The sequence below is a fragment of the Camelus ferus genome, chromosome 11 (genome assembly GCF_009834535.1).
Source record: "Camelus ferus isolate YT-003-E chromosome 11, BCGSAC_Cfer_1.0, whole genome shotgun sequence".
Lineage (NCBI taxonomy): Eukaryota > Metazoa > Chordata > Mammalia > Artiodactyla > Camelidae > Camelus > Camelus ferus.
In genome coordinates this window covers 74,872,958-74,892,389 of record NC_045706.1, presented here as the reverse complement: position 1 = coordinate 74,892,389, position 19,432 = coordinate 74,872,958, and the positions used below count along the sequence as shown (strand labels likewise).

General features: G+C 40.6%; 1 protein-coding gene across 1 annotated transcript in view; it reads right to left on the bottom strand.

The window, feature by feature from the left end:
• Positions 1-19,432, bottom strand: part of RYR2 (ryanodine receptor 2) — a 543,213-nt gene that overhangs the window by 299,753 nt on the left and 224,028 nt on the right. Inside the window, exons 8-11 of the mRNA XM_032491926.1 lie at positions 18,322-18,434; positions 10,205-10,304; positions 9,438-9,534; positions 407-481 (exon numbers count right to left, since the gene is read on the bottom strand). Coding sequence (XP_032347817.1) covers positions 407-481; positions 9,438-9,534; positions 10,205-10,304; positions 18,322-18,434 — 385 coding nt within the window. The remainder of the gene's footprint in view (positions 1-406; positions 482-9,437; positions 9,535-10,204; positions 10,305-18,321; positions 18,435-19,432) is intronic.

Genomic DNA, 19,432 nt, shown 5'->3' with positions numbered 1-19,432 from the left:
AGATTCAAGTTTTCTGTTTTACGTGTGCCTTTAGAAGGTTAAAACCAGAATCTGTCAGACCTGAAACGTGTGACAGGCTTGCAGTTTGTCCTGTCTCCAAACCTTACATCACTCTGTCCTAGGAGCCCTTCCTGCCAAGAGATGCACAGATTGGGGCGAGATGGTATTACGAAAATAAATGAGGCTGAAGACAAAGCGATGGTATAAAATGACTGCTCTCTACCCGGAGCATGTAGGCTCACGAAGGATAAATAAAGGCCAGAGGACAGCGAAAGGCGGGGAGACTCCACTGTCTCCCTGTTTCATTTGCCTGCTGGCCATCAGCGTGGCCATTTTACACAAAAGCACAAGAGCAGCAGAAGCACTTTGCACCCTCAGAGCATGGGCTGCACCGAGCTCTACTTACGCAACCCTCAGTGTCTCCAGCCTCCACAGGGAACGTGCATGAACAGACACAGCACCACCTTCATAGTGAACAGTTCTGTTAAAACAAAACAAAACAAAATTTTAACGTTTCATTCTTGGACTCTATTTATTCAAGACAATTAAAGAGAGGAACAAATGGGAAGTCTTTGGATAAACAGTAAAAGCTGTCTTTTTGGTAGGAGAAAATATAGCTGGAAATTAAAAAAAGCAAAATAATAACAACAGTGATCTGAATACACATTTGATTTAAACACATCCTCTCCTCTTTTACTCCCTCTAATCCCATTCATTCCCTCTCCCTCCCCCCTGGCCTTCTCTCTCTTCCCCCTCCACTCCCTCCCCGCCTCCCCCTCTCCCTCCCTCCCTCCCTTTCTCTCCCTCTCCCCTCCCTCCAGTGAACATGTTCACCTTACCCATCTAATTTCAGTCCACAGAAGCACTCAGCTATGAGTTCAGATGTAGTTTAATATATTATATTTCAACACATGCATATGGTTATTTGAAGTTCTAAATTCTATTCTGGATATTTAAAACACTAAGAAGAAATGTAAGAACCCATTAATTTTAATGTTTTAATATAACAACCTGCTAAATGGTGAGACAGGAAAATATAAATATCAACAGAACAGTCTCACACACACAAAGAGAAACTTCTCTGGATGTGCATCACACACACCCAAATTCCAAAGCTCTCATTACAACAGACTGTTAATACGCCAGACGTGATGCTAAGTAATGTACATACTTTATCCAAACTGGTCTCTGTACCAACCCCTTAAGGTTGCTTTAAGGAAACCAAAGCTTGTGCACGAACCACTTACTTCCCGAGGTCTCACTGCCTCCCTCTCCACTGGGTCTCACACTTCATCCTCTTCAGGGGCTTTTACAGAACAAAACTTTCTCATTTTGATGAGATCCAGTTTATCAATGTTTTCCTTTCATGGACATGTTTTTTATGTCAAGTTTTAAAACTCTGTGATTTCAAAGAGTTTTTCTAAGTGTTCTATAGTTTTGTGTTTTACATTTACACAAATGACCCATCTGAATTAGGGTTTGCATAAAGTGTGAGGCTTAGGCTGCAGTTCTTTCGTTCTTCTCTTTTTGTTCTTTTTTTCCCCTATGGGCATCCATTTGCTCCATATGAATGTCTTTTAAGTCTGGGGGTAAAAATCTCTTCTCATCTTCTTTTTCAGTCAGAAGCAATCTCTCTCTCCCTTGTGTCCAAGATACTAAGCATAACCACCTCCTTGGATTTAGTCTTTAGAGAATAAAAGTCTGGGAGGGAAGGGCCTTGTAGACAACTTAAGCTTTCTGCCAAGTCTCACACCTCCCCTGAGGAGAAAAAAGCACAGGGAATGGTAGCTGCTTAAACTGGGGGAAATAACAGGAAAAATACTGAGAGAAAAACATAAATTAACCTCACAAAAATTACCCCACAGGCATAAGTTTGCATATTGTCAAGTAAGTGAGTTTTCTATGAAGAATCTATTACATACATCAGATTGTCAAAGATACCCCAAACCACACCGCCAGTTTTGTTTTTTTTTTTTAAACCACCGTCTTCAAGACAGAGGTTCCTGCTATCAGAGAAGGGATTCTTCCCTGTAGAGGGACTTGAGGTCAAGGTGCTTCCAGCAGAGCAGGCTCTCAGCCAAGGACGTGGGACTCACAGGCCTCAAAACAGTGTTCTATGCACTCAGGTTGGTATGCTGGTTTAGTTGAGTTTTCTTTACCTCTCAACTTGCAAGCTGATAATAACCTTTCAGGAGTTCACCAAAATAATACAAATGGGGCCCTCAAACCCTGCTGAGTTAACCAGAATGGTTCTCAATGCAGGCATCCCACTGCTCTCCTTAAACAACCTACAAGGAAGTGCATGACTTTCTTCCCTCCATTTACTCCTTTCACAAGGACAGAACAGTGAGCATCTGGGTGCAGATTCCCACATACACGTCACTATAAAAGGGGTGCAAGAATGAACGACATGGTCCTGGCTGAAAACTACGCAGAGGAGATGAACGCACCACCAGCAAGGATAATGGACGGCAGTGTGTGACACCACTGGTTTGGGGCAGTTGGGGACATTCTACTACCAACATGTCCTAACTGAGTAAGTCCAGCCCCCAGATATTGAGGATCCACCCGTGAACCCTCTGAGAAACAGGAAAATCACTCACACACAATTTCCATTCAGAGCTGATACTGAAGGGCAGTTTCAAAGCAATTATTGGGACAAGAAGCTTGTTTGACTAACTTACAGGCTAACAGAAGCATCACCTCAAAATCTAAGGTCAACAAAGAGTCCTCCTTGCCTGATCTTCCTCAAAGGACAGAATAGTTAAGGTATGTTTCCTACAAGCTAATTTTTAAAAAGACTGTGACTGGCCTCACCCAAATTAACATTCACTTCTTCCTGGACATAGTGCTGTTGAGATCTTAACAGACTGAGTTCCTTACAGACAGAGGCTGGCTCTCACTCACTTTTTCATAGCCAGCACACACCAAAATGCCTAGGACACACAAGCCCTCAATAAGCATGATAGGAACTGAGTTAAAGCGATTGAAAAGTAGACCCAGGATTAAAAGGTTATCGCAGAGAGAAATTTTAAGTGCTTCAGTTTACGTATTTCTGCAGTAGATTTCTGCTTGGACACCAGTCTCCTACGTTAAGTGCCAATGGGAGTGTTTGGCTGAGCAGCTGGGCCACAGGCAGGCGCTAAAGCAAGCTGTCAGGAACCTCTTCATAGTTCAGAGAAATGCAGAAGTACATGTCTGAACAGCACGTACAGAAGCACCCCCTATTTACTCAGGGCTGAGTCTGTGATATTTCTACTTAAGTTGCTACAACAAGGGGAAACAGGTATGTCCTAAGATGACACGTCTGCATAAAATGTAAATGAACCATCATGGGTTGAAACAATCGAATCCTCACACTCCATACTAAAAGAATCGTATAAAGCGGACTAGAACAGAAAAACAACAAAGCACGTTGTTACTTTTACTTTCCACTCCATACAGAATATAACACAATCACAAAGCATTTGGAAATTAAAAAGAAGAGGAAGCTTTTCTTTTCTTTTTTTTCATGAAAGATACTGCTTACTTCTAAAGTTAATAAACTAAATGTGGACCAGTGAAAATGGTCTTACACTTTCATGAAGAAAATAATCAAGAGATTTCTCTTTTTTCCCTTCACCACTGATTTTTAACCTATTGTCTCTTTCAATTCACTCTAAGTGCATCAAACACCTCAATTGTTTTTTTCATTTTCACTGAAATCCAGTGGCTCCAATTTCTGTGACTATTTTTAATCCTTTGCCTTCAAAGCTATATTTTTGAAAACAGCACACTCTAGCCCAGTCATTTCTTGAGTGTGCAGCTCTAGACCAAGTCAGGCTGCTAAGTGATGACAGACTGAAGCGAGGCCACCGTGCTCTCTGCAATCAGCAGGGAGGCTGAGTTTGTGAGAGAGACTGAATCTCTCTCCAGGGAGAAGAGGCAAAGAGGAGAAAACAGCTCTCCTTCCTAGACCCACTCTTGCAAAACTGTTCAGCAAAGCTAGCCTAGTCCCAAGACCCAGGCTAAAAAGGTATACACAGGGCCTGGAGGGGGAGAGAGGGAAGAACGGCTCTTGTAAGATAACCTGACCACTTCGGAGCACAGCAGAGAGTTTTACAAGCTTGCTCCAAGGCAGTGACTCCGGGCATACCAACCCTGCAAGGATATCAGTCATCCAGACGTGCACACAGACGTACATACACCATGCACCACCTTCTCAGCCAGACTGAGACACTGAATTCATTGTATCAACCCCTCTCATGCCTTATCAATTATTTACAACTCAGGCTCATTAAATCATCACATTAAAGGGGCATGAAGGCAAATGCACTGTCATGCTTCCATACGGCATGGCTCTGCCTGCTGAGTCACATTCTGGAACGCAAGTGCAGCGTTTACTTCCAGACTTCGTTAGAAGCAATGATCTAATTGTCCTGCGCTTGGAAGTAACAAGACAGAGCAAGCACACACCGAGACAAGACGGAAACAGGACAGCCTCCCTCACACTCAAGCGCCCGTGCTCTCTCTCTCTCTGTGTGTCTCTCTCTAACACACAGGAACCATGAGCACTGCCCCACAGCTCTCATCATCACCTACTGTATTTGACCTATGCATGCATGGTCTGCGTGTGCATTTATAAACAAGCATATTTATGTCTGTATTGGCACATATCCCCAGTAGAATAAATTTCTTGAGAAAAGAGACTTTGTAACATTTCAGATACTACCTTAACCCCAGCACCCAGAATACGATACTCATCCCACGAACTGTTATTGAATGAATAAAACTACTTACAAGCTATGTGGTAAAACCTGTTTTAACAGACAAATAATGCTTTTCGAAAAATGTTCCCCTGATACTGGTTTCCAAATCAGAGATCCCAAATAATAATTCTGAATAATATTCCCCTTACTTTAATTAATAAATAAATAGTAATAAATATTTTTTAAATATTCCCTTTTAAAATGTATTAATTTAAAAGTATAACAAACTTCATGCAGATAGTGCACCCTTAATCCATTAGTAAGTTTGTGTGCCCATGAAGGAAATGCCTTTGTTGGTATTTTATTACATTTCCATTAAAATGGACAAAAGTAATAGGATGCAATCCAGAGACAGAATCTAGAACAGAAAATACTAATATAAAACATTTCACGTCTGAAATAAAATTGGTAATCAAACTGTAAGCCTCCAGAATGAAATCACATCTTTAGAGCAATAATTTAAAAACCGTGTTGCATCTGACAAACCTCCTGCCAACTACCAGAACCTGTCTCTCCTTAATTTATTCTGTCCCGCTACTGAAGAGTGTGAGTAAGAACTAAGGAAGCACAATCCTGCAGTTAATGCTCAGAGCACTTCTCTCTCTCACCCGATTGCTCGCAGCTTCTACAGATCACGTTCTCACTCCTTCTGTTGTTGTGTAGACAAGCTGTATACTGGTAGTTAAGAGCCATACCTCTTTCTGGAAAAATCTCAAGAAATTCAAAATAAAACAACAGCAATGCTTTATTTCACGAACATGTCAGAATTCAATCCATAAAAGCAACACGAGCAGGATGTGTGGGGGAAGAATATATTGAGTTTAACTTCGGTAGGCTCTCTCTCCAATTGAATCGGACACTCACTATACACTCTTCATCCTGGGAGTCTGACTAATGCTCTCACAAGAATGCACTGGAAATCACCTACACATACACATCTAAGTGGGAAGGGGAAGTTAAAGATCACTCCATCACTCCACTGGTACCTAGAATTACAGGACCCATCAATGAACTGCATTTTCAATCGCTAATTATAATTACGCATATTCAAAAACTGCCAGTGGAACGAGGCATGAGCAGACCGACAAATCCATTTAGGAACATTTATGACCAAAATGCTCCTAAATTACTCAAGAGTAACTGTCACTTCTGGCCATGTCCTTAATCAATTCCACTACTTCTTATAACCAACCTGACCTGACTTTAGTTATTGGACTATAGTAACAATGTAACTGAGGGCAGTCACATCATAATTACAGCAAAGAGCTATGAGACAGAAGAAATGTTAACATATTTCCCTGGAACTTCTGCAGCTTTCAAATCACTGTCCAAAAGTCAAATTATTTTTACTCCTTTTTCAAAAATGAATGTATTTTTAGGTTATCATAATGTGTCTCTCTCCAGGACAGACTCATATCAATGAAAGAAAGGCTGCCTCCTGGCTGTCCTGTCCTTCCTTTGCCTTCCCCTTGCTCTCTAAGGCTCTGAAATGTCTTAGGGTGAGAACAGATGGGGATGAAGACATTTCTACACAGTGATATTAACAAGTCTTGAAAGAATAAAGTGTTCTATACATATAAAATTTAAGGAACTATTTCTATCATTATATGCAAATGATTGCTCCATCTCACAATGTAACAGAGATGCAGACAACTGTTCTTTCTTCAGCAGCGTCCCTCAGGCTCCTGCTGCCTATTTCTGACTCACGTTCTCCCTCAAGACCTGACAACCATTTAAATCTAATTCCACCTGTCGAACAGGCCATACAAGGGGCACGAACCAGGATGTTCTTACTGACGTGACTACCTGAAAGAGCAGCGGTATGCTGACCTGAACACATTCTGAGACTAATTTGACACAGAAATTATCAACATTAAACCAAGAATTATACTGGGGATGGAGCAGTCTTCAATATGCATGCGATGGGAGAGTAGACCCAGAATATTAAAGTGTATTTGAAATTTCCCCTAGTTTTCTCTGTAATAATAACCACCTACCTAAAGAATTAGCAGGAAACCTGCTCTCAAGTGCCAAGTTTAATAAAACACCTACTTAACATACAGAGTGCCCAGGAGAGGTGGAAACCTGCAGTCAGTGCCAGTGAGCTCAGTCGAGGAGATGTGGAATCTATCTGATGCCGAATATTCTCACTTGAAAATGAAAACATCCAACTATTCAAAACCCATGCTCATCCATTCCTGGAGCCTAGAGGTTACTTTAGCAAGCATGAGAAGCCCGTCCCCACCTCACTCAGTTCAACAGAGGAGAGAATTTCTTTGACATAGTTCAGCCTCTCTGCCTCCCGTGTCTATGCTCCACCACACTTCCACCCACATATCCATATCTGACTAAATGCTGCTCTTCTATCTAAACAGCAATGATAAAACAATAATAAATTTGTTGATCTCTTAATTGCATCCAGTATTTTACATGCATTTTTGTATTGAATCTTCACAACAATCACATGAAGCAGCAGCTAACATCTAAGCTGCATTTTACAGAGGAGAAAAATAATGCTTAAAGAAATTAAGTCCCCTGCACAAGTCACACAACCCGTAAGTGGCAGAGGTGATGACCCAACCCAAGTCTGTCTAGTTCCAGAGCCCAGTCCCTTCATTTGAAACTGCTAGAGTTTCTATAGAAAGAGTAGAAAGGTTCAAATAATTACTTGGTTGAAGTGTTTCATTTAACAAATCAGAGAATGAAGACCCAAAAGCCGATGACAAGGCCTCTTTTGATCCTAAGTCTCTCTGAACACCTTATAGATTTAACACATCCACAACTTGATCCTCCTTTGGATCCCACAGCTGATGTCCCTGGTTCTCCATTTAACTATCACCCTGGCTCTCCAGTGACTCTTCCTTGCCTGCCCATGTCCTAAATACCAGCTTTCCCAAGGTTCCCTCCTCAGCCTCCTCCCTGGTTGGTCTATTCCAAGGCTCTGCAGCTGTTATAAAGCAACACCCAAGCTGAGACACACATGACCCTAACCACAGCTCCTCCCTCTCTATGCAGGGCTGCCATTACTTCAACCCTCCCCCAGGCACTTGTGATTTATATCCAATCCACACTGTGTCTAAGTTAAAGACTCAAAAATTCCCATTTCTGCTTGATGTCCCAGAGATCTTCTGTACTCACCAATGTCCAAAATTTAACTCAGTCCTAGGTACCAAATTTGTACATCTACAATCTTGAACACCATCCCTCTTCCCCTTAAATGTGACACGTTGTCTCCCAGGCCACATGTAGTCATCCCTAAGCCAGTGCACCTGCCTCAAATGTCTCTGGGCCAGGCAGTCCTATTCCAATGGCCACTCCCCAGGCTCAGCTTCTCATTTTGTCTCACATGGATGACCACATCGGCCTTCTCCCAGCTGGTTTCCCTGATCCAAAATCTCTCCACCTCTAAGCTCCTCTAGTTCATTAGAACTTGTCTTTTCAAAGAGATTTGACCATTTCACCCCCATCCCCACACTCCTTCCTAACCACCTCAGAGTAGAAGGCAGCCCACAGGAAAGGCACAACAGCTGCTTCAAAAGCCGACCAAACCACGTCCGCCTGTCCAGTCCCCACCCCTCCTCCATCCTGCCCCTCATCCCTCTGCAATAATGCCATTCTCAGAGCACACTGCAGTCCCTCTGAGTCTTCTGTCTACCCTGCTGTTTGGAATTAGCTCCTCAAACCAAAGGCCTTTTGAATTCCCTCTCATCTTTTATGCAAACTCTACCAACACCATCAGCATCTTCTTCCTCACCTACTGAAAGCAGAATATTTCCTGTAAGGGGTTTTTCCAGGCTCTGCATGTTACACTTCACCATAAGCTAGGTCTGCCTTGTGAGAGAGGAAAGGCTAGTACCTAGGTCCCAGAGAGACTTCTCCCAAGGGTAAACAGCTAGTTAAATGTTTAGTAACTTTCTACACGTTCCCTATATCTTTCTTTAAATTACAAAAGTAAATATTTACTAACAATAATTACCTAAGTGACATGTCAACGTTAGGAGAACTCTCCACATGGAGTAACTCATCGGGCAACGCCTTCTCTCACAGGGACTTGGTTTATGTGTGCCACCCACTGTGCTCTTCCACTAACCAGTGAGGCAGAATGGGACAACAGAATCACCTCAATATCTTTGTGGTTTTGTGTTATTTGTGCACCTTCCCCCGTGATCCATACCCCTGCAGTCTTGGTCCCACGTCAAACAATATTAACGTGAGAGAGGAATTAAAGTCACATAAGCTACTAGGGAAAGTGGTCAGTTTTATTGTCTATGTCAGTAAATAGAAGATAACAGAAAAAGGACCTGAACCTTTGGGCCATTTGAGAACTCTGACTTTGAAACTGAATATGAGACTGAACATTCCGGAAAGAAGATTAATTGAAACTAATGAACATTTAATGAAGTTTTAAGTATCTGAATGTTTCACTCCTCCCACTCAGCTTACTTCATTCAATGCTTCTTACCATGTTTTAATTGGACAAAAATTTTCAGCAACTCTATTGACAGGGAATCAAAACATAACACGAGTGAAAACTTCAGAGGAGGCCAGCAAATGGATCACTTCAGTGGACAGATAACGTTAGTGGCCCACTTTCTATTATGCAAATGGCCTGACGAGACATCCTGAACTTAAGAAACTGTGTCAAGGCAAGAAGGTGCAAGGCTCCAGGCCCTGGGCTCAGGTACCAACCTCCGCTGCTCTTCGCCATGTTCTCCTGAGGGGACCGTGAGGCACTCGTCCATGTGCCCATGAAGCAACCTGAGGACGTCACCGCCGATGAGATACCCTGGAAGGATCGAAACCAGTCACATCAGAACAGTCATGGTCAGACGCTGACAGCTGGACAGGTCACCTGGCCCAAACTTCTATTTTCATAGTCAAAGATCCAGAAGCCTAGTGAGGCTTAGGTAACTGGGAAAAATCGCAGACACAGGTGCTGCCACCTGCCTGCTGTCTCTGAGCCCCAGGCTCCCAAGTCTAGAATCCATGACTGTAGCCTCAAAAGACCCTCCACTGAACAAACAAGCCTGGATAGGCTCAAGTCTGGACTATCTAAGTGAGAATAGTCAGAACAGAGACATTTCCCAGGAAACCCTGAAGCGCAGGCACTGCTGTGCTCCAGGTCTAAGTCCCACACCCTGGAGGATGAGACATCTTGACATTAGCCTAACTAAGCAATACCCTGAGGCCAGAACACTGGAGAAAATAACCCCTAGAAAGCTCACATGTAAAACACACACAAATAAACTAAAGTGTAAAAATAAGGAAGGATAGATCTTAACACAAACTTCACTTTTAAGTAATAATTTACATGAGAGTCTTGAACGTCACGCATCTGCGTTACAGGCTACTTTGACACAAAGACCTCTAATGCATTTGCTCATTATCATGATTCCAAGGATGACTGTCAACTCTGCATCAAGGGAGCAGCCTCCTCACTGCCGTGGTGTCTTTACCTTGGGCTGCTTCGCTTCCTGAGCTGATGGGGGCCACGCTCCAGAGGGTCTGCTGGAAGGCGGCGTCCACGTGCAAGCTGCCATTGCCGTAGGACAAGTGCTGTGTTAGAGGCAAAACGAGGCATCACTTCAGGCTCAGGGTGACTCTTCATACGTAAGTGCTCCTGGCAACTCTAACTGAACATCACAGATTTGGAAACATCCATAGACAACATCTATCTTGATCCCGTCCCTCAAAAATTAAGAGACTGGTCAAAAAAATAAAGAGTTTATATTTGACGTTACGTATTTTTCAGCTTCATTCTAAGAGTTACTACTTAAGCCACTAATAGAAAACACACAAATGAATCACCTCACACCAGTCAGAATGACCATGATTAAAAAGTCCACAAAGGAGAAATGCTGAAGAGAGCGTGGAGAAAAGGGAACCCCCTTACGCTGGTGGGAATGCAGTTTGGTGCAGCCACTGTGGAAAGCAGTATGGAGATTCCTCAAAAGACTAAAAATAGATTTACTGTATGATCCAGCAATCCCACTCTTGGGCATATATCCAGAAGGAACCCTACTTCAAAATGACACCCGCACCCCAATGTTCATAGCAACACTATTTACAATAGCCAAGACATGGAAACAACCTAAATGTCCACTGGCAGATAACTGGATAAGGAAGTTGTGGTATATTTATACAATGGAATCCTACTCAGCAATAAAAAAAGAATAAAATAATGTCATTTGCAGTAACACGGATGAACCTGGAAACTGTCATACTAAGTGAAGTAAGCCAGACAAAGAAAGCAAAATACTGTACCACTTTTATGTGGAATCCAGAAAAAGTGATACAAATGAACTTATTTACAAAACAGAAATAGACTCACAGACATAGAGAACGAACTTATGGTTCCCAAAGGGGAAAGGTGGGGAGGGATAAATTAGGAGTTCACGATTTGTAGATACACACTACTATATATAAGATAGATAAACAGCAAGGTCCTGCTATACAGCCCAGGGAGCTACATTCAATATCTTGTAATAACCTATAATGAAAAAGAATATGAAAAATAATACATATTTATAATTGAATCACTATGCTGTATGACACTGTAATTCAACCATACTTCAAGTAAAAAAGAAAACACATAAATGAATGTGCTATCATAAATTTATTTGTTAAAACAGACTGTTTTGTTTTAGAGGCTTAAGTTTTCTACATATCACAGTGTGACAGTGTTTTGACAATGAAATAGGTAAAATTTACTGGACTGATGTCTTAGTTTTATAGGGTCCTTTGGGAACTTTTATCTACAATTTGATGCAACAGCCATTAGATGGCAATATTGCCTAATAGGTATCAAAACTGAGGCCAATAAATTTCCTTCAAAATTCAGATGTTGCCAATATCAGATGTTCCTTCTTAAAAACAAATGTATTAAAAGAATATCATATTTTGTATCTTTGAGAGCCATAATACATGAGTTCTGAAATGATAAGTAAAGAAAAACAAAATGATGAGTAACACCAAACGCCGTGCTTATTTTACTGTTACCTGGCCGCTGCTAGTTTCAAACACTCCTAGCACAACCACCTGTTTCCTTGGAGTCATCTCAGTAAACATCACCAACACTCCTATAATGTTCCTGTAACACTTTCCAATGCCGATGGCTGCCTAAGCTCTTAAAGACTTTAACTGCGCCACAACTTTCCCAGAAATCCAACTTCCTAGTTAGATGAAGGGCAGTCACAGCATGGAGACTCATCCTGGTGCCCGTCACAGGCCTTTCAACTTCAAAGGTCTCTTCTGCCTAAATCTGCTAATCTCAAGTCACCAGCAAATATGGAGGTTTCATTTTCTTTCTCTTAAAAACAAGACCAAAGAAGTTTCTGACAGTTGACATACATACCATTATCTTATCAATATTTTTTCCAGTCAATAAGATTGAAAGTTTGCCAGTGGATGCACGAGATTTAGCAAAAACCTGCTCTTCCCCCTCCTCCTCTCAAACAGCTCTCCGCCTCTTCACAACATCCTCTTCACCTCGGCCTGTCAATCCTGTGCAAATCCCGGCTGAGATGCCTTTATTGAATTAATTTCTTCCCAGTATGCTGTAACTCTTTAACTATTTACAAATAAGTCATATACCATCTGCTTCCACAAATAAGAAAACACACTTTCCTTCATGGCCCTCATTACACAATGTGATTGTTGAGTGTCTTTTTCTTGCTGCCTCTTGTAAGTTATCTGACACAGGCTCACAACTGAACTCCCAGCACCAAGCAGGGTACTCAATAAACAAGATGTGGAGGAGTCAACCAAACCTTTACAATCAAAGGAGCATAAGCTTTAAAAATATATTTTAAGTTATTCCATAAATATTCCTATTTCAATGACCTAGCACAAGTGCACACACACACAAACCTGTAAAACCATATGGATTTCACCAAACCATCAGAAGATGACTCAAAATACCAGCGCTTATATTTTTACTACTGAATTCAGGTGAAAGCTCATGCCATGATACACAGAGATTTGTTAATTCATCCTGGTTCCCCGAATATACTATGTGTAAAGCACGTGCTGAATATTAACAGAGCACATTCCCCATCCCGAGGGGGCTTGTTACCGAGAAAGGTAAAACACATCCACAAAATGCAGGGAGTCAGTATTTTGGAAATGCCAGCTGAACTGTAATCAAAGTGCTGTAAGAACTGGGAGGAGAGATCACTTCAGCCAGCCTAACTGGAACAGCGTTCACTGTTCTGGGCCATGAGGACAGGTGGTAGTTCCCCAGCAGATGTGGGATTCCCGTGGGGTGAGGCATTCGAGGAGCCAGTAGGACCATTTGGCCTGGGCCTTACAGTTACATACTCAGAGATGCTGTCTCCAAGTAAGTCTGTATGTACATGGGTTTGAGGTTAACAATATTAATGATGTTAAGGGGCTAAGTGTAAGTATTTAAGACATATCAAAAGTTTTAGAAACTAGTTTGGAGATTTTCATTTTTAATATCCCAGAAACCTCATAACTGGAAGTGGCCTGGGCCTCCCTGGCCCTCTAAGAGGCAATGGTCCCCCTAATAAAGGGAATGGTACCCAAAGGGGCAGAGATATGGGAACATCAAGTACAGCAGAGAGTTTCCTCTTTGAGGCTTATAGCATAAACTCAGAAAGAGAGTGAGAGATAGGCCCTCAGACAAGACAGGTGTCAGACCAAGGACTTCAGGCAATAAGGAGCTACTGCAGTGAGAACATAACAGGAGGAGAAGGAGGATTAAAATGCAATTTTCAAATCATATCTAAGCTTAAAGACAAATAATAAATATGGAACTGTTAAAGTAGGAAAATTTCAGTCTGTTGGAGAAAGTAAAAAAAAAAAAAAAAAAAAAAAGTCCTTAAGATAGTATTACACCATTTAAAGTTATCTATACCATGTTCACTCTTCTCAAGAAAACATTCTCTGGGCATAACTATTTTGGATGCTTTGGATTGCAGTAATGGTTTCCATTACTGAGACTACGATGAGCTGTCCTGAAAGCAGAAATAGATGTTGTCAGAGGCTGAAAGCAAAGCTGGCCTTAGGCTGAAATACGCAGCTCTAGAATTTACACACTAACAGGGTGGCAAGGACCCTTCAGGAACAGTGCAGGGGCTCTGGGTGCTGAACTGCTCCATCCACCACCTTGATTCTCATTAGAGACACACAAGTTCTCAGGGACACAGGAATCATCTGAGGATCATGTCAAAAAAAGGCAAAATCAAATTCAGGAGGTGCGAAGGGGTCCAACCAAGGCCATTGGTCCAAAAACCTTGTTTTGGGTAACAAGATTTTATACGACAGAAACACAAAATCTCAGGAAGGAAGAAGGTATTATAAATCACCTCCCAGTAGTTCTCAGCCTGGACTCCACTTTGATATTCTTAATGTCCTTTGTAATCCAATGTATGTATTTTACGAATTTTAAAAGATTATGATGACAAGCCATCAATAAGCTTTATCAGACTGCCAAAAAGGTCCAAGGTAAAAAAAAAATTTAAGAATATCTGAATTCAGTCCTTATCTGATGCATTTATTCACTCATTTATTTCTCTCTTTTTAAATGATGTGTACTTGGGCCCTGGTGATGCAACACTCTGGAAAAATGACCATTCAGTGACAGGGAACATAAGTAAACAGGACACATCACCCTCAGGCTTCATTTTTTATTCTAAGGAAAAACGAGGGACATAGAATAGATGCTTTTTCCAAATGTAATAGTCTACGGTTCCATCACCTGAGCCACAGAGAGAAAAAATTAAAAGGCTCAAGGTAAATAAATCAAAAATAAATTGGTTAATAATGATAAACAGCTTGATGATATTTATGACAGCTGTCTTTTTAGCTATCAATATTTTTATGCAACTTCAGCAATTCAGCAACTTACTATGCAGTCAAAATACCTAGCATTTCTTATCAGAAAATCAGAGGTGGGTACGAGGGCAAATTTTTATGAGCCCAAGAATAGCTTTCTTTTAAGCACTTTCCATCACTTTTTAGGTTGTGAGGTTCTGCTCTCCCTAATTTACTTTTAGACAGTTGTTTGGTAGTATTTCCATGGATTTTAAAAAATCTGTTTCCATAGGTGACCTAATCAGGAGAAAATTATTCAAAAATCAATGTTTCAAATGGGAGCAATCCAATCCACAGATTGAAAATTCCTGTGCATACTAGGGTGATTTTATATCTTTCTAACACAAGTAAAAATTGTTTTGCATGCTTTACCTTATTTTGTTTAGTTTGAAATAGATTCACAGTAATACCTACTTAGCCATATTCCCTCTATTTTAAATTGTGTATTTCTCTTACATTTAAGCTACTTTGCTAAAGCCTTCTTTGAAAGAAAAAAAAATTAGGTCATTCCAATGGGGCAAAAATTTTTTTTTTCTCTTGGATATTCCTGAAAAGAGGATTAAGATATCATGTCATATTAGAATATGAAACAGCAAGATGAGAAAAGACATTATCTTGATGAGTGTTTTACAACCTTTTCTGGAGGTAAGACCCTTTATTCCTGGGAAATCGTGTACTGAGGTTCAACACTAAAGCAGAGGCGAGTGGACCACCCTTGGTGGAGCCCGGGCTTCCGGTGACAAACACAGCACCCTCCTCCATCCACGAGACACCCCCACAGAGGAGAGGTAAAAAATCGGTCCTTTAGACCAGCTTTAATCAGTTTAGCATCCAAACAGTTGTAAGCTTTATTGGAGCAGCAAAGGCACAATTAGATAGTCTAACCTTAGCTTAACTATCATTGTTAGTGAAGGAAAATTAGATTAAAGGCCAACAGACACTAATGACTGAAAAGATACAAAGTCAATGGCTGAAAAGGTTTATTTTTAGTAGTTAATTTTAACTGAATTGTTTTCAGCCAAATTTCTTACTTCTTTTGAACCATATCAGTATCTTCTCAGAATATGAATCTTGCTTTCACGTGATAGACCTTTATTTAAAATCAGCGATAACAGTCTCTTTACTACTCCTTCCTAACTTTTTCTTCTATTTAAATAATAGCAGTTCCTTTGACTATTCTTACTAGGCACAAATCTCCCGGGTAAATACCAGTAGCAACCTACTAAGTAAATTCTACATGTGCCATTCATAGAGCCGAGAGACTTGTGTGGACTAAGCATTCAGTCCTCTTAACACCCCTGTGAACGGCTATTACCCGCACACCACAGCGGAGAAGCTGCGAGTCTCAGGAGCTACGTGACTGGCCCAGACTCATGCTCGGCAGACTCTATACTAATGAACAAATGTGTACTTACAGACACAATCCATCCTTGGTTATTCAGGTTCAGTATGTGGATTATTCCAGCATCTTTTACTGCCTCATTTTCTGCTCTTTTCACTGGCTCCAGACCCTGCTAGAACTGGCTAGGCCCTGGAATCCATGAACATGATGCTAATCAACCAGAGGAGAAATGGGAGGTGATAATTAACCCTCTGTATACCCACAGGAACGTCCTTCAGCATCTCTAACCTACATGCTAACACTCGGTTACTGTCTTAGGATATTCTCACGTGTGTCTGGTTTGTTTTTTCCACTAATTTCATGAGGGCAGAAATCATGTATAATGTGTCCTTTGTCTTTCCTGTGGTTTCTACTGTATACTAGGTCCATACAGATGAACCCTAAAATCACTGATTTCATTACCAAATGGAAGTGATATTTTAATAGTCTGGTTGGCCAACTGTCTGTAGCTCTATACAGAGGGTTATCGGAAAAGGAGCTTCAATGAACTGACTAACTTGTTAGCTTGAAGATTATATGAGAATGTAATTAATCAGGCGGCCTATTTATTTCCGAAGGTAACAGAAGGTGATCCCCATGCATCACAATTACTGCCATGATTGGTTTAGTGCTCTTTAATCCAAAGCCTATTCAAATCCATCATCTTGCTGCTTCATGATGGTAACTTTGGTGCTGAGAATGATTATCACCATTTTGCAAGGGAGGAAGCCAGAATTCAGGAATTAGGTGACTCTCAGGAACTTACTAGTAGAATTGATGCTACAAACCCTGGCTTCTGTGAGATTCTGAATGTTCTACTCCTTTGGTGCATAATGATGTCATCCTGTCAAATAAACTGCTGTATAGTGGAAAGAATACGTTGTACAGCAAAAACACGCATAGTTATGCCAAAATCAAAATAAGATATGCTTAGAACTTACATACTGAGAAGCATGCATGAATTATTTTTATTGCTGCTATTGGTTTCCAAGCAAAACTACAACTCAGAATGTGTATCTCCTAATCAAAATACATTATCTTCACATACACAGCACAGCATAGCATACAGCAAGGGCTTAATAATGCTTATCTGACCAGCTGACTCACTGTCATTGTCCTAGAAATGTGCATGGTGCCTGTTTCCACCTACACGAGTTGAGACAGAAGGGGAATGACGCTCCTCGCCTCCCTCCAGCTCTGCAGCATCAGATGCTCCGTGTGATTTAACAGTGCCTGTCAGTTACACCAGGGCACTGTTTTGCTATTTCCCAGCCTTCATCATCACCTCTTACCTCAAAGCAAGTAAAACAACTCCCTTCTTCCTAGAAATGTTTCAAAATTGGAACTATATGTGTTGATAAGCAAAAATTGACTTGAAACATCCCTAGATCCACCCTATTTCCATGTTCACAGAGCAAAGGGGTACCAACTACTTACTTAATTCTAAATCAATTACACACAAATAATATTTTGACTTATGGCAGTGGGAATACACTTTCTATAAACTAGGGTGAACTTAACTGCGACAATGCTCTATTTCTGATTTTTGTTTCAATCATCATGCACTATGATGTCTAGGATTTTTTTTAATGTGGATACCCATGTAAAGTTTATAAAGTTATATAAAGTTTTATATTTGTTTAATTACTTTCTCAACCTTAAAACAGAAAGAATATTTTGCACAGGCATCCTTCACACTTCTATTGATTTTAATCTTCCATGAACTTCTGCATATGATTATTTAGCAAAACTACAATTTACTAAGTTAAATTAAATAGATACTGGCCTCACCACAAAAATAAAAAATACTTTCAGTGCTTAAACATAAACTTCTTTTTTCAATCTCCCATTTCTAGCTACTTCCCTTTGAAGCAATGCAATGTCAGTGAGAGAACTAAACTATTTTTTATTTTGTTCATTTCTCCTTTTCTAGCATGGCAAGTGTTTCTCCTATAAGTTGCTTTCATAAATATCAAAATAGCTAATCACAGCCTCATTAATATAGCCTTCTCATTGGGTGCAAAATGAAGTTCATGGAATTTCAAATCCCTGATTAGACTGCATTTACATGCTGTTAATAAAGCAGTCCAAGAACAGGCTCCATCAATGTCACAAACATACATATCAAGACAGGCACAAGGGAAGCCTGTCTAAGTAATCCTGGTGAGCCACACTTCCACACATGTCACATTACTCCTCTACTTAGGGAGCTATTTATAACTCATCACAGAGACATACAGGCTCGTTTCTAAGCAATTCTCCCAGATAATCTGCAATCGCAGCTTTAAAGAGATCATTTTATTGGCCTGTCTTTTATCACATCAGCAAGTACACAATCCTGCTTTCCACACTTACCAAGTACCTTTCGGAGGACACACTAACTAAGATGAGGTCATCTCCGACTCGTACTTTCTCTCCTTCTGAGCGCTGCTTGGAGGCAGGATGTATAGTCCACCAACAGGCCTCACCTGCACAACGATTGAAAAGTGAAACGCAGAAACGCCTCTTAGTTTAAATTTATTTTCCTTGCCAGTGACGCCAAAATAAAAGAGGGAAATGAAATAAGCCTTCAAAATCAGTCTCCTTAAAATGAAACTGTCCTATTCACACAACTTTTAGAAATCTGAAATGTAATGCAAATTCATCTCTTAGACTCTGAAAACTGAAAGAATGAGGCCAAATTAGCTTAGGATAAGACATACCAGAATGCAAAGATTGTTCTTACAGAAACTGGTTGTGACATTTGGGGAGGTTCAGTGTCTTTTCCCCCCAACTAAGAATTGCTTTAAAAAGATACTCCTTCATGCTATCGTAAGGCCATGCTGATCTGACTTCACGCCTATGTAATCACAGGCTATTACACTGCTCACACTGCTATCTCTAATAACATCTAGTTTTTTGCTACTTAATTTTCAGAAGGACTTGGGAGTCTGTGATACGACAGTCATGTTATAACAATTTAAAAACAATTAAAACAATTTGGGGGGGATGCTGATTCAAACTGGGTACGAGTATCGTCACCTAAGTTTTACTGTCCTATGCCTTGTTTTTATCATGTTGTTTTACAACGGGGTAGTTTCTATCACTCAAAGGGTAAAATATCACAGAATCCTGCAACAGAAGGGTACATTATAAAAATGTCTGGGTACACATTAAATCAAATAATTACTTCTAGAACAAGTCAAGCACAGCTTCATGAACCACATGTCCATTCTTCACACTTCAGTCCCATTACCTAGCATATAAACTTAGGCATACAATTCTTCAACCTCTTCACAGTTCCTTTTAAAACTGAAATGTAAGTTCTATCCAAAAATGAGAATCATTTCAGAGATATCCTAATAATTATCTAATAATTATCATTCTCTCCCTGTGCTCAGCTTTATGATTTTTTGGTAACGCTTATGTTTTGTTTCTTTCCTAGTTCCCCAATGCCAGAATGTAAGTTCCATGATAGCCGGGCCTT